At 55.1% G+C, this 14208-nt stretch overlaps 1 protein-coding gene across 1 annotated transcript; it reads left to right on the forward strand.

The window, feature by feature from the left end:
- Positions 1 to 8373: 8373 nt before the first annotated feature.
- Positions 8374 to 10628, forward strand: CD93 (CD93 molecule). Its single transcript, XM_007457682.1, has 2 exons — positions 8374 to 10340; positions 10604 to 10628. Exons 1-2 carry the CDS (start codon positions 8416 to 8418, stop codon positions 10626 to 10628), a joined length of 1950 nt encoding a protein of 649 aa, XP_007457744.1. The 5' UTR covers positions 8374 to 8415.
- Positions 10629 to 14208: the final 3580 nt, after the last annotated feature.

The raw sequence follows: 14208 nt of genomic DNA on the forward strand, positions 1-14208 counted from the left end.
CATGTGGATGGAGGGCTGGGGCAGAAATAAGTGTGATTTTGGACTTAGTGACTCTGAGAGTCAAGGTGAGAATAGGCTCCTGGACAATTGGGTTTGGAGCCGAGAGGACAGGTCTGATATGGAATGGACATCCTTGGGTCAGTGGGGCCCAGGGGCTGGCCGAGGAGGATGGCCATCAGAGAGCTGGGGAGAACCCCGGGGCCTGCAGTCTACCTGCTGTCCTTCTCGAGAGGATTCTGGAAGGAACTCCTGGGGGTCCAGGAACTGAGGATGGACACGGGCTGTGTAGTTGCCCACCGAGGTCAGAGGGCACCTTCGTGAAAGCAGCGTCGGGACGTCAAAGAGGCAGAAAGGAGAGAAGAGAGAGAAATAGGAAAACAGAGGTGACAGCCCACGGCTGTGAGAAGCATGCCTATGGCAGGAAGGGCTGCGGGATCGTCTAGGGCGGGGACGGGGGGATGCTCTGCAGCATCTTCGGGGACATGGGGGGACCTGGGCGCCTGTGGCCTGGCTGACTCAGACTCCCAGGCCTGAGCACCTGCTGAGTTGAGTGAAAAGTCTGCTACCCGCTGCATCTTTGAGGATCGCGGGGGAGACCCCAACAGTAAAGCTCCAACATGGCAGATCCCCCACATCCTTTATGAAGCTGTATTGACACCTTGAGTTATGCAGTTTCCTAGTAAAGGAAACTCCGGTGTTTCTGCACCTTCAACACCCATAACTAGAAATTTTGCGTCAAATTAAAATATATTTGTTTCATTGAATTCTGTGGAACCGGCTGCTTTTGCAACGTGACAACCTCACTCCTGAAAATTGGTCACCATTTGAAATGATAATTTGGGGGGGGGCACTCAGAAATGAATTGTTAACACAACAAAATCACTCTGCCTTTAAAACACCAGGGATAAAAGAAAGCACACTCGCTGAATCAATCAGGTGAAATGCGGGCAGCCCCCGTGCCTCCTGGCTTCACCCTTTTATAGGAAACCGTTGGGACCGCCTCTGCTCTGGGTGCTGTGAGGTCGTCACGTGTGATCCTGAGCAGGCGAGGGTGTGGCTACTCCCCGTGTGGGTCTAGAAAGCGTTCTGCATGGGGAGAGGAGGGCGACAGGTAGGCGTGTGGGATGAGCTGGCTCGGGCGTGTCTGCTTTCTGACCCCTCTGGGCACCTACTGCGTCCGCCTTCATGGGGCCTGAGGTGCAGGCAGCTTGCTGGGGTTTGGACGAGTAAAGGCCAGTCTTCCCCAGAGTTTCATTGTCACTGTCCCAGCCCCTGTCTGGAGCATCTGCACGGGGGGACGCCTTCCCACTGCCTCTCTCCCTGTCGGCACCAGGCACGGAGGCCGACTCTTCCCCCAGGAAGGGTCCAACCAGAAGCCTTTTCTCTCTTCCAGTATGGGTGGGGGGAACAGAGTTTGGCCCCTTGAGCTGTTGTATGGAGATTTGATTCTGCAGACAGACGAAAGGCCTGCAGATCTGGGAGGTCTTCCGAGGTCACTGGGTCAGCTCTTGTCCTACAGAGTAAAATCTTTAGAGCCCAAAGTCTGGAAAGAATGCCTTTGGCTGCAAGTAACAGCCAATGTATAAGTTGCTCAAACAATTAAAAATGCTAACAAGTCCCTGTGCTGTATAATATGGCCAACATTTTATAGTAACTTTAAATGGAGTATAATCTATAAAAATATTGAATCACTGTTGTACACCCGAAACTGACACAATATTGTAAATCGTCTATCCTTTAGTAAAAAATGTGAATAATTTCATATAAGAAGTCTCAGGCAGGGTGGCTTCAGGGTCAGCCTCCTTCCCTCTTCATGCTCTGCCCTTCTGAGTGTGCCAGCTCATCCTGACTCCATCAGCTTTGCAAACCAGCACTCCTAAGACCATTCCAAGGATGGGGTGACCATTTCTCATGTTTTTGTTTGAGGGCAAGGAGAAATTTCCCGAAGCATCCAGCACTCTCCCTCACCCCATATGGACAGCCTGTGCCACATGTCTGCCCTGGTCCAGGTGCTGGCCAGGGGTTGGACATGCCATCACTGGCTCAGACCTGTCCAGGTTTACCCCTGGATAGAGGAGTCTCTGGTACCTCCTGAAGCTTATTGCCAACAGATACCCAGGTGAGTTTCTCTTAGGAAGAATGAGAGAGTGCATCTCCCAGCCCACTTCCTACAGAGAGGAATGTACACAGAATCCCGATAGACCCCAAGTAACTTTCAGCTGAACAACTACTGTGGCTTAGATGAGGGAGGGTGGGCCACTGGGTTGATATTTAGTGATGCTAAGGCCCCCAGGGCCACAGGACCCGGCCTGCAGCACCCAGAGGGCACTGACCAGACCACTGGTTTCCATGTCAGAGGGGGGCCAGCATTGTCAGGGACTTTAGTTTTCAAAAGAAGCCAGAAATCCAGATCTTTATGTAAAATCTTACACTATTAAAATAGTCATAATTAATTCACATTTTTACTAACACTATGGGTCTAATAAAAAATGTCTAAGAGCTGGACCCAACCTGGGGCCCATGGTTCTTCTCCTTTGGATAAAGAGGCCAACGTCTGGAAGTTGAGACAAGGCTTGGCTGTGACCTCTTTGCACCGACTGGGAGTGGCACCTCCCCCTTGGGAGACACCACGCATTGCAGTAGAGGCCTGAGGGCACTGTTACCATCCTCCTGATCTGGGGACCAGGCCACTTTCCAACACTTATCTTCCAAAAAGCACTGGAGAAGGGAGACGAGAGAAACCAGGACACTCAGAGAAAATTGCCAAGGATGTTTCCTGCAAAGGAATGTCCCCCTGGCCAGCCTGGAAACAGGTAGGGCGCGGACACCATGATTCATCGTTGCAGATGGAAATTAGACGTAATTCAGAACGTTTATGGGAAATGAAAGGTGATGATGACACAGCCACCAGTGAAATAAAATTAGACAAATGAGCCCAAGCTCGGGCAGGAGAATCCAGGCTAAGGGGAGCCATGGCAGCTGAATCCACCGGAAATTGAGTGGGGCCTCTGCACACCCTGAGCTGTCTGTACTTTGACTCTCATTAGTTTTAACAGGATTCGGTGCTGGTTTGGGGGTGACAGTCGTGAAAATCCAGTCCCTGCTGGAAGGCCTAAATAATAAGGATGCTTCTCCATTGCACCCAGGGCAGATTCGAGGTGCCACCCTCACCTCCAGCAAGCCCAAGTGCGCAGCCCCGCCCCCAACTGCCTGTGTTATAGTCCCTGCCCCATCCAGCTCCCCTTTCCTCTCCTTACGCTCGCCCCTCTTCTCGGGAGGTGTAGCTGTGGAGACGGACAGAAACAAAGCAGCTTGCAAAGGGTTATTTCAAGAAAAGGGTTATTAAAAAAGCAAACTGTTTCATTTTCAAAATGACTGCATTGAACTAAATCAGTCAGTCCGTTCTTCATGGGAGGTCAAGACAGGGGCATCCTTCTGTTTGCCCAGAGAATGCCCTCACCGGACGATGGATACAGGCTGGGGGTCCGCCGGGCCCAGCCTTCCTTGCCCTCACCACCCCCAGCTGTGCAGAAAAGGTCAGGGGTCACAGTGGCCATTCGCAGATGGAAAATTAAGGGCCCAGGAGCGCCGAGTCACCCACCTACAGTCACGGAGCCTGGGCCAGTCATAAGAGGAGAATTCACAGGGTGACTTTATCTGGAACCTCTAACCTCACATCTCAGGATGACGCCAAGTTTCTGTGGAATAGTCTCGAAAGACCAGATCCTAGGGTGCTCCCAGGGCACTCAGGGAACTCCATAACTGATACTCTCACAGATTGGACACCGCAGTACTTGACCGAGGGGTCTCAGTGCTCCGCTGCCTGCAGTCGTGCTCCCAGCTCACCTCCAGGGGAGACAGGCTGTCTCTGCTCCAAAAGCCAGCGGTGCGTGGGCCTCCTGATGGCCCCCCGGACATTTCCACCCTCTGGGGGCTCCCTTGAGAATTAGCTGGGGCAAAAATGGTAGCTATAACCATAAGAACTGTTTCGTAGTAAATGTGAGGCTGTATTCACATGAGTAATAATGACACACTTACTGCACCCAGCACTGTGCCAGGTCATCATTTAATCCCACGCCTCTGGGGGTGAGGGGTGGCATCATTTGTATTCTGGGAAACTGAGGCCCAGAGAGGAAAGATACTTGCCCGACGTCCCTGGGTTTGTGTCACACTTTGACTACTGATCACAACTACAGAAGACGGGAATTACTACTCTCATTTGCTCCTGTTTGGGGATGCCACGCAAGGCAGAGGCAGCAGTCCTGGCCTGGCAGACAGGCCCAGCTTCCACTCGTGTTCCTGGGGCAGGACACAGGGCTCCTCAGCATTCCAGGCTCCGCAGCTGTCAGTGGTGGCCCAGTGCCCACCTGAGAGACCCTGGCCATAGACCTGGATGTACCTGGTTGGTTCTGATGCATCCTTGAGACATCCGCGCCTCCAGATCCGGTCAACATACCTCAGGAATCTCCAAGATTTCCCTGTCAGCTTCCCAAAGGAAATGAATTCTATGTATTCAACCTGCATGACCTCTTTTCTAACAACAGTTGTGTAATTGCTTTTCTTTCACGGAGAATCGAATCTTGGATGTGAAGCATATAGATCATTTTTATTTCTATAAAATTATATTGTCTGATTAGGGCTAAATTGTATGGCCACTTATTGGAACCACTGAGAACATTGTAAATGCCAAACAGATCCTGAAAATTGCCAGACCAGCTGCACGAGCAGGATTTACAACCCCGTGTTTCACGCCCGAGCCGTTACTGGAGACAGAATCTGCCAAAAGTGCTGTTTTTTTTTTTTTTTCGGTACGCGGACCTCTCACTGCTGTGGCCTCTCCCGTTGCGGGCCACAGGCTCCAGACGCGCAGGCCCAGCGGCCATGGCTCAAGGGCCCAGCCGCTCCGCGGCATGTGGGATCTTCCCGGACTGGGGGCACGAACCGTGTCCCCTGCATCCGCAGGCGGACTCTCGACCACTGCGCCACCAGGGAAGCCCAGTGCTGTTCTTTTTGGTGATTTATCTCTTTCCAAGTGCTGACAAGTGGCTTTGCTGGTCAGAGCCAGATCCAAGAGGTGAGCATAAGTTAGCCTTAAAAACAACGCTTGACCCAGTCAAGTTTTCTGTAAATATCGTGCATGATAAATTACATGAGGACGCTATTTATGAAATGTGGAAAAATCAATAATGCTCTACAAGCATGTTTATCAGCCAAGGAGCCAAACAAAGGCTCTAAAGGGGCAGGGGTGCGGTGCAGGGTGGAGAGTCTGAAAAAGAAAAGCTGCCTGTCTGCAGCCAATGCAACAGTTTTGCCCCGTGGGTATCGGTGGGAGTGTGGGGTCTACGGGTGGGAGTGTGGGGTCTGCCTCACTGGGCTTTGCCTCAGGCAGAGTAGAAGCAGGGAGACTGCTGTGCTCCAGCCCCACGGGCAGTGCCTCTGTCTCTCGGTTACTTTAACAGAATCCACACCAGGGGTGATGGCATCAGGATTCCCATTTGCCCCTCTGACAGACCAGGAAACCAAGCCCTCTAGAGGTGTAGTGCTTGGGTCCCATCCCAAAGCCAGCAAATGGCCAAGCTGAGGCTTTGATGCCAGTTGCCAGAAGCAGAGTTCGTGCGGTCTTGGCTGGTCAGCATTCTGGTGGGACAGTGGCTCCCCTCACCCCCCGGCACAGGTGTGAGCCCACCACTGAACCCTCACAGAGCCCCATGAGATGCGAGCAACTGCCATGGACTGTTGTGCATGAACAGAGAGGTCCCGCAGCTTGTCTAAGGTCACACACCCGTGAGTGGCAGAGAGGGATTTGAACCTAGGGTAAATGTGTTCTATCCCTTCAAAGAGCTGGAAACTCACAAGCCACCCCCAGGGAGATGTGTCCTCGTGTGGGATAGTGTACCGAGGAGGGTCAGTGCAGCAGCTCACACCGCGGCACAAGGCTGTTGCTTTCATTCTTTATTTGTTCTTTAGTTTTTAAATTTTTTATTCTTAAAATTTTTTTTATAGTTGCTTTACTTCCACAGAAAAGGGAAAGACACAGCTTCACCTACACCTGAAACCGCGGTCGCCAGTCCTCCCACACCGCTTGGGTCCCTCCGCCCCTTCCCCGCAGCACAGAGGGAGGGAAGCTTCTATGTGCAGGTCTCAGCCCTTCCGTGCTTCCTTCCGGATTTCAGAACAAAGCCCCCAGTGGTCTCTGTTTGGGCTCATAGGGCTCCCCCTCCTCGGGTCCTCTTCTCACTCCTCAGGCTCTGGTAGGACCATCCTTCCTTCACTCCTTTAATAAGGTCATGTCTCTCCCTCCACAGGGCCTTGGTACATGCTATTCCCCCATGTGGACGTCATTTCCTCTCTTACCTATTCCTCCTTTAAATTCCAGCTCCACTGCCTTTCTTCCCCAGAGGAGCCTGTCCCAACTGCCCACCCCCCAACCCCGTCAGGACCTCTCCTGACACCCTGAGGCACCAGTCACAGCTACAACTGTTCAACATGTTCAAATCTGTCCACTCTAAGAGATGTCAAGGGTCATGAAGGCAGGAGTTTTCTCCTAGAATCCCAGTGCTGAGCCCAGCACATAATAAGGGCTTCATTAACATTGGTTGGGTGGATGGATGGATGGCTAGATGGACGGGTAGATAGATAAAAGGATGAATGCATGAATGGATAGATAGATAGATAGATAGAAGGATGAGTGGATAGATGGATGGATGAATGGTTGGACTGATGGATATATGGGTGGGTTGGTGGGTGGATGGATGGATGGTTGAATGGTTGGATGGATGGATAGATGGGTGTGTGGATGGTTGGATCTCCATAGGCACTAAAGAGCACAGGGAGAATTCTATGGGTTCTAAGAAAGCATCTCTGGACTCTCGCAAACATCTGTTTAAGATAAAAAGGACATAGGGAGCACCCCCTGAGGGGTCTCTGACTGGAATCTGAGATGGGTGCTTTATCCCTTGTGGAGGCTGAAAGCCAGTGAGTTCCCAACTCCCAGGACGCCCTTCTCGAATCTCTGAGGAGAGACAGTCTCTGAGGTGCCCCAGCTCAGCCCCTGGGCAGGTCCTGCCACTCTCCACCAAGCGTTCCTTCTGGGTACTGGGCCCTTACCATCCGCCCAGAGCGCCAGGAGTCGTGGCTCCAGTGGGGAGTGGAGCAGAAGGGGGACTGTCCAGCCCCCTCCCTTCGCTGGGGAGACTGACGCATGGTCCACACCGTCTCCTGGGGAGCCCAGGAGCCCCAGGAGCCCCCGGCCACCTGCTTGTTCAGTGTCACCCTGTGCTGGCCCCTTCCTTGTCCCTGTATCACCTCCCCTCCCAAATAAGCTGCTTGTCCCAAATCCTTGTCTGGGGTGTACTTCTCAGGAACCCCAGCCAGTGATAGCCCCGATGAGCAAAGCACGTCTGTCATCACAGGAAAAGAACTTTTAGATCCAGGGGCCTTCGATGAGTCGCCGTGCGGAAGGAGGTCGGCCATGGCCTGGACTGACTTTGGGCCCAGATCTCCTGCCCTTTCCGTAACCCCCGAGCTGAGGAAAAACAGGCGTGTAAGCCCAAGCCTGTGAGGCCAGAGACATTTTCATTTTTCCTTTCTGGTGCTTTCTGTGACACTGCTACATCACAACACAATATTTGCACTGTGAAACCCTGAAAACTGCCAAATTTCACCCAATTTGGTTGAATGTTCTCGAGGAGCTTGGCATTGTGTTAGAAACTCAGACATTCCCACGGCCCAGTTCCTATTTTAAAATTGCCTATCTATTTAAAGTTCACGATGGGGGGAATAAGAGAAAAAAGACTTTCAAAGCCAAAGGGAACATGAGAGAGGGAAAAGGAAAGTCCAGTTTGCTTCTAAAAAAGGCTGAAAATTATAACCATCCGTGGCCCCGTGTCTCAAGTCTGCGGATTAGTTTTTTCCTCTTCTGGTTGTTTGCAAACCAAAGTGGAACTTTATTATGGGATACCAAGTGAGTTTCTCAAGTTCCTGGTCCCCCAAATCTACTCACTCCACGGCGTGCCCTCACGCGGATGGGAAGGAGGACGGGCCCCCAAAGAAAGCAGCCGGTGTCTCCAAGCTGCAAGAGAACGTCGTCTCCCCTCCCCTCCCCCATGCCACCGTGCGTCCTTATTCGGGACCCAGCGACGTTGCCTGGCTCCTTTTATGAACAACAAAAGCGTGATGAAGGCAACAGGAGTCAGAAGCTATTCAGCACAGGAAGCCCCCGTATCCGGTGAGGAATAAGAAGTGCAGCGACAGGATGCGCCTTGGGTCAGGGGGCCGCGGAAAGCCCTCAGCCTTTGTGTCCTTCCCTGCGACGGAGTGTCCACGTCTGAGCCCTCGGCTCCCCTCGGAGCTCCGCCGGGACTGCCGCTGTCACCGCCGGGCCGCCAGCCTCCCACCCAGGGGAACTCGGAGACCATGATGGCCGGCTCCACCAGCCTGCTGCTGCTGCTGCTGCTGGTGGTGGTACAGCCCTGGGCGGGGGCTGCCGCTGCCCAGGAGGCCGTGGTCTGCGCGGGGGCTGCCTGCTACACAGCCCACAGGGTCAAGCTGAGTGCGGACGACGCCCAGCTCCGCTGCAGCAAGAAAGGGGGCAACCTGGCCACGGTGAAGAGCGAGGAGGAGGCCCTGCACGTCCAGGGTGCCCTGGCCCAGCTCCTGCCACCGGGGGCGCCCCTGGCAGAGCGCATGGGCAGGTTCTGGATTGGGCTCCAGCGAGACAAGGGCAAGTGCCTGGACAGCAACCTGCCCCTGAAGGGCTTCAGCTGGGTGGGCGGCGGGGAGGACACGTCGTATACCAACTGGCACAAGGAGGCCAAGAACTCTTGCACCTCCAAGCGCTGCGTGTCCCTGATGCTGGACCTGTCTGTGCCGGCCCTGGCCAGCCGCCTTTCCAAGTGGGCCGAGGGTCCGTGTGGGAGCTCCAGGTTTTCTGGGAGCAGCATCGAGGGCTTTGTGTGCAAGTTCAGCTTCAAAGGCATGTGCCGGCCGCTGACCCTGGGGGGCCCGGGCCAGGTGAATTACACCACCCCCTTCCAGGCCACCAGCTCCTCCCTGCAGGCCGTGCCCTTCGCTTCCATGGCCAACGTGGCCTGTGGGGACGGGGACGAGAGCTGGCAGCATTACTTCCTGTGCAAGGAGAAGGCCCCCGATGTGTTTGACTGGGACAGCTCGGGGCCCCTCTGTGTCAGCCCCAAGTTCAGCTGCAATTTCAACAACGGAGGCTGCCAGCAGGACTGCTTCGAGGGTGGGGAAGGCTCCTTCCGCTGCGGCTGCCGGCCGGGGTTCCGGCTGCTGGACGACCTAGTCACCTGCACCCCTCGGAACCCTTGCAGCTCCAGCCCGTGTGGAGGGGGGTCCACGTGCGTCCCTGGGCCCCTCGGGAAGGACTTCATGTGCCACTGCCCCACAGGCTACCGGCTAGACTCGACTCAGCAGGACTGCGTGGACATGGACGAGTGCCAGGACGCTCCCTGTGCCCAGGAGTGTGTCAACACCCTTGGGGGCTTCTGCTGCGAGTGCTGGGTGGGTTATGAGCCTGGTGGCCCCGGAGAGGGGGCCTGTGTGGATGTGGACGAGTGTGCCCCCAGCCACTCGCCCTGTGCCCAGGGCTGCACCAACACAGATGGGTCTTTCTACTGCTCCTGCGAGGAGGGCTACATCCTGGCCGGGGAGGACGGCACCCGGTGCGTGGACGTGGACGAGTGTGCGGGCCCGCAGGGCAGCCTCTGTGACAGCCTGTGTTTCAACACGGAGGGGTCCTTCCGCTGTGGCTGCCTGCCAGGCTGGGAGCTGTCCCCCGATGGGGTCTCCTGCACTGGGGGCCTCACATCCCTAGGACCACCAGCTGGGCCTCCCCAAGGGGAGGACACAGGAGATGGAGAGGGGAGGCTCGTGTCTCTTGCCACAACGTCCAGCCCCACCAGGGACAACCCTGAGGGCACCTCCACGGTGGCGCCCGCCGCCAGGAGACCCTCCCTCCCAGACAGCGCCCCCATCTCCCTTGCCCCACCTGACATGCTGGCCCCCAGTGGGTCCCCTGGTGTCTGGATGGAGGCCAGCACCCATCACCCCACGGCCACCACTGGCCGTGAGGCTTCCGCAGGTGAGGATTTCACCGCCAAGCAAAGCGACGATGGCACGGACGGGCAGAAGCTGCTCCTGTTCTACATCCTGGGCACTGTGGTGGCCATCCTGTTCCTGCTGGCTCTGGCTCTGGGGCTCCTGGTCTATCGCAAGCGCAGAGCCAGGAGGGAGGAGGAGGAAAAGCCGCAGGGCGCAGCCGACAGCTACGACTGGGTCCCTGAGCGAGCCGAGGGCAGGGCAACGGAGAACCCCTACAGGTGAAGGAGGCTGGGTTGCCAAGGGGGCGGGAGGCGGGATGCAGCAGGCACCGGCTGGGGTGGAGGCAGCGGCCACGGCATGCAGCAGGCAGAGGGTGAGGGGCAGGCATGGCCCAGGCTGTGGTAACCCGAGGACTGCGTGTGCTCACGGGCCGTGCCGCCCTGCCCATGGCTCGGTGCCCGTGGGTCTGTCCCCACGCCCGGGGTCCAGACGGCACAGCTGGGGCAGCAGCCTCCAACGTGTCCCCGTTTGTTCCCCACAGTCCGACGCCGGGGACAGACTGTTGAAGCTGAGGAGGCCCCAAGACACTGACAGTGACCACCGTCCTCAGAGGCAGGTGCCTGTTGGAAGCAGGACCCCCATGCTCCTGGAAGACTGGGCTGGAGTCTTAGCAAATAGTTGCCAACCTTCTCTTTAAACGCCTGGCAGCTTGAACTGTGCAGGTATCACACGCGTGTGTTGTGTAAGTGGTGGGTCCGGTGTCCTTTCAGGAATTTGATGCATGTTAACAATTCTCCCTCCCTCTCCCTGTTCAAATTCAAATGTGACTGAGTTCATTTCACCCTGATTGTGGATTGGGCGTGACAAGGCCGGTGTTAATGGGCTCCCTTTGAACTGCTTTGCTGCCCATGTAACCACCAAAGAAGTTGTGAACCAGGGAGAATTAGGACTGAAATGATTTGTGCCTCCTGGTGTGACAGAGGCTGAGTCGATCGACTGTTTGATTACGCAAGAAGCTCTGTTTCTGTCCGAGGGAACGTATTGAGGCTGGAGACATTCCTGGGTTTCCATCTGCTTCGGTGGCGCGGAGACAGAACGTTTAGAAATCGCATCTCCTAGTTCTTCAGATTCTAGTAAGTCTTCAATTTATTTGCAGATGAAATCTGAACAATGTGGGGAAGGTTGTACGAAGTGAGTGAAAAGTGCTTCTGGAAGCTAGAGTGAGAGGGCAGAGTTTGTTTCAAAACTACTTGAATCGATTCGTCTAAATAAACGTTACTGATGTCACCACAGGCTTGACTGATGAGACAGACGCTTGTGAGGACAAAGGTCAAGGACCACTGGTCTCCGGGCCAGGCGGCCCCATGTCCCCGTTGCTGTCCTGCCCCCTCTGCAGCTGCCTGGGCTTGGATGCCCTGATGGTTTCTGGAGGATGTGGGCGAGCTGCTGGGCTGAGGTTTAAACGTGTTGTCATAAGCCTTTAGCACAGTTCACGGTGGCTGGTGCCTCCTGAGAGCTGATCCTGGCTTGCGGCCGTAGCACCACCAAGTCAGGACTAGTCCCGCGGGTGCTGGCCCAGAGCTGCCTACGGCACAGGAATCCCCTGGCTCTTTTCCTTAAAAAAAGGGGGCGAGAGGGGAGAGGGCAAGAACGAGAGAATAACTACGATCTTGTGCAACCGCAGGCACTGTGCAACCGCAGACACTGCTCACAGCCGTTTTAATTTATAGTCTTGTGTTTAAGTGCTCACTTGCGAAGATTTCCCACAACTAAGACTGTTGTCGGTGGCTCTCTGTACCTGCCAGTTCTGCCTGGGTGCCTGGAAAGCAGCCCGGGTTCACTGCAGGCCAGAGCCCTTAGAAGCTGCCTGAGCAGCACGGGAGGCCCGGGCACCCAGAGGGCACGGAGGCTCGGCCGCTGTGGCACAGGACAGAGAGAGGGAACTTGCCAGGATCCACACTCCGCCCCAGAGGTCGGCACTCTGCGTGCACGGCCTTCCAGAGCCAAGGAAATGCCCTTTTGCCAGTTTTGAAATGTAGGTGCTATAGCTCCGTTTCGGAAGAAAAGAAAATGGAACCTGGAGGGGGTTGGGGGAAGGAAGGAAGGATAGAGGCCTGATAGGACCCAGGAGGGGGTTCGAAGTGTCTGCTTTTTAAAGCCACCTAATATTCTGCAATTCCCACTCGGAACACTGGGGTTTAGCACTCCAGGGGGCGAAGGCTGTGTCCCTCGGCCCCGGTGTGGTGTGCCGTGCGGCGCTGACCGTTGGGCTGCTCGTGGCAGTGTGTGCACTCCGTGGCTGGTATCTGCACTTGCAGGAGGTGCTTTCCTCTAGGGCTTTATGGCCCTCACCCTTGTCACTGGGGCGAGGGGGACATTGCTAATCCAAGGCTGCCCCTGACCCCCGTGGGCCCCTGGCTTTGAATTGGCTGAGGTCACCGACGTGCCCTTGGTTTCAGTGTTCATTTGGTTTCTCCTACAGCCCAGCCCCATTTGGTCTCCGTGTTTGAATTCTTCTCTGGTTGGGGTGGGGAGGTGAATATTCAGCCCTGTCCCTCCTCCCACCCACTGCGACATCCCCCCGGGGGCGGGTGGGGAGAATTGGGTGGATAAATCACAGTTTCTCCAAATCCCCTCCGTCAGAGTCAGCCCCTCTGCAGGCGAGTGGGGTCTACCTGCCTTCACAGCCACAGCCCAGCAGTGGCCGCAGTCCCCAGACTGGACCACCTCAGGCAGTGACTCTGATGAAAAGCCTCAAACAGAGGGTTTCTTCCATTGAACACGGCTGTCATTTTGTGCCAGGGTATTTGAATCCTTGTTTTGGGAGCTCAGGGCCAATTGACAAAGTATCCATTTATCCAGAGGCCCAGGTGGCTCGGCCGTGACATCCAGGGAAACGGACAGATGGACATGGGGAGAGGTGGGCTCTGCTACACAGAGATTCCTCCAGCCGTGACCCTGGGCTGGACAGGGGCAGACCAGGCACTGTTCTGTCCCTGATTCCCTGACCTGCTGAGAGGCAGAGCAAGCTGAGTGTTGGGGTCAAGGAGAGGCTCCCCTTGGCAACAAGTTCAAAGACAATTTGGACTTTCCTCCAAAGAATTTCTCATGGTTCACTAATTTTATATTCGGGACAAACTCACCACCTCCTCAGGAGATAATGTAAAGGGGGGATGTCTCCCTAAACACACCCATTCCTGAATTTCAGGGATGATCGCTGCGATCACTGCTCTTTTCTCTCATTGGCCATTTGGAGGGGCTGATGCAGGAGGACAGTCCCCTGGGGAAGCCGAGAGTAGACGGTCAAGGGCGGGGCAATTCTTCAAAATCACCTTGGGCGTGGAGGACCTGGTGAGTGTCCTTTGTGCGATGAGCCACAGCTGCTCCACAGTGTGGCCTTGAGGCAGAAGCAGCTGTGCTGGTGTCCCTTTTGGTGCCTGAGCCATGTTCCCAGCGGCATTAAGTGGGTGAATTTGCCAGTTCTGGCTTGAGGCTGGGAGGGATGCAGGCTGCGGTCACCACCAGGCCTGGTAAGGCCATCTCAGGCCTAAGTGCCTGTCAAGGAGAGACAAGCAACCTCACCTAAAGGCTCGTCCTCACATCTTCCCCATGATCAGGCAAGAAAGTGGAATAAAAAATTAAACATGTATGTGTGTGTGCTTGTGTACAGCGTGCAGGAGGAGCTGAATTGGGAATGAGTCTCTCTCTTGCACACACATGTGTAGCTGCATCTTTTATGTCCTGGTCATGAGCACTCATTTGAGCACATTGTGAGGGGCCTGGATTTCACCCCTGAACAACCTCTGAAGGATGTGGATTTGATCATTAGCTATTTTTATTCCAAATCTCTTTCCCATATATACTTCTGTGAAAACTAAGAGAACAGAGATGAGATTTGACCCCCCAAAAAAGCACTAAATTCAAAATGACACAGTTTTAAAAATTTAATTTAATTTAATTTAATTTTTTATTTATTTATTTTTTTGCGGTACGCGGGCCTCTCACTATTGTGGCCTCTCCCGTTGCGGAGCACAGGCTCCGGACGCGCAGGCTCAGCGGCCATGGCTCACGGGCTCAGCCTCTCCGAGGCATGTGGGATCTTCCCGGACCGGGGCACGAACCCGTGTCCCCTGCATCGGCAGGCGG

The sequence above is a fragment of the Lipotes vexillifer genome, unplaced genomic scaffold, assembly GCF_000442215.2.
Source record: "Lipotes vexillifer unplaced genomic scaffold, Lipotes_vexillifer_v1.1 scaffold2532, whole genome shotgun sequence".
In the NCBI taxonomy this organism is placed as follows: Eukaryota; Metazoa; Chordata; class Mammalia; order Artiodactyla; family Lipotidae; genus Lipotes; species Lipotes vexillifer.

Excerpts from the sequence above, each read along its gene's own strand:
- CD93 (XM_007457682.1), top strand. The coding sequence starts at position 8,416 with ATGATGGCCGGCTCCACCAGCCTGCTGCTGCTGCTGCTGCTGGTGGTG. Across the intron at positions 10,341-10,603 it reads GCAACGGAGAACCCCTACAG|TCCGACGCCGGGGACAGACT; the intron begins GTGAAGGAGGCT and ends TGTTCCCCACAG.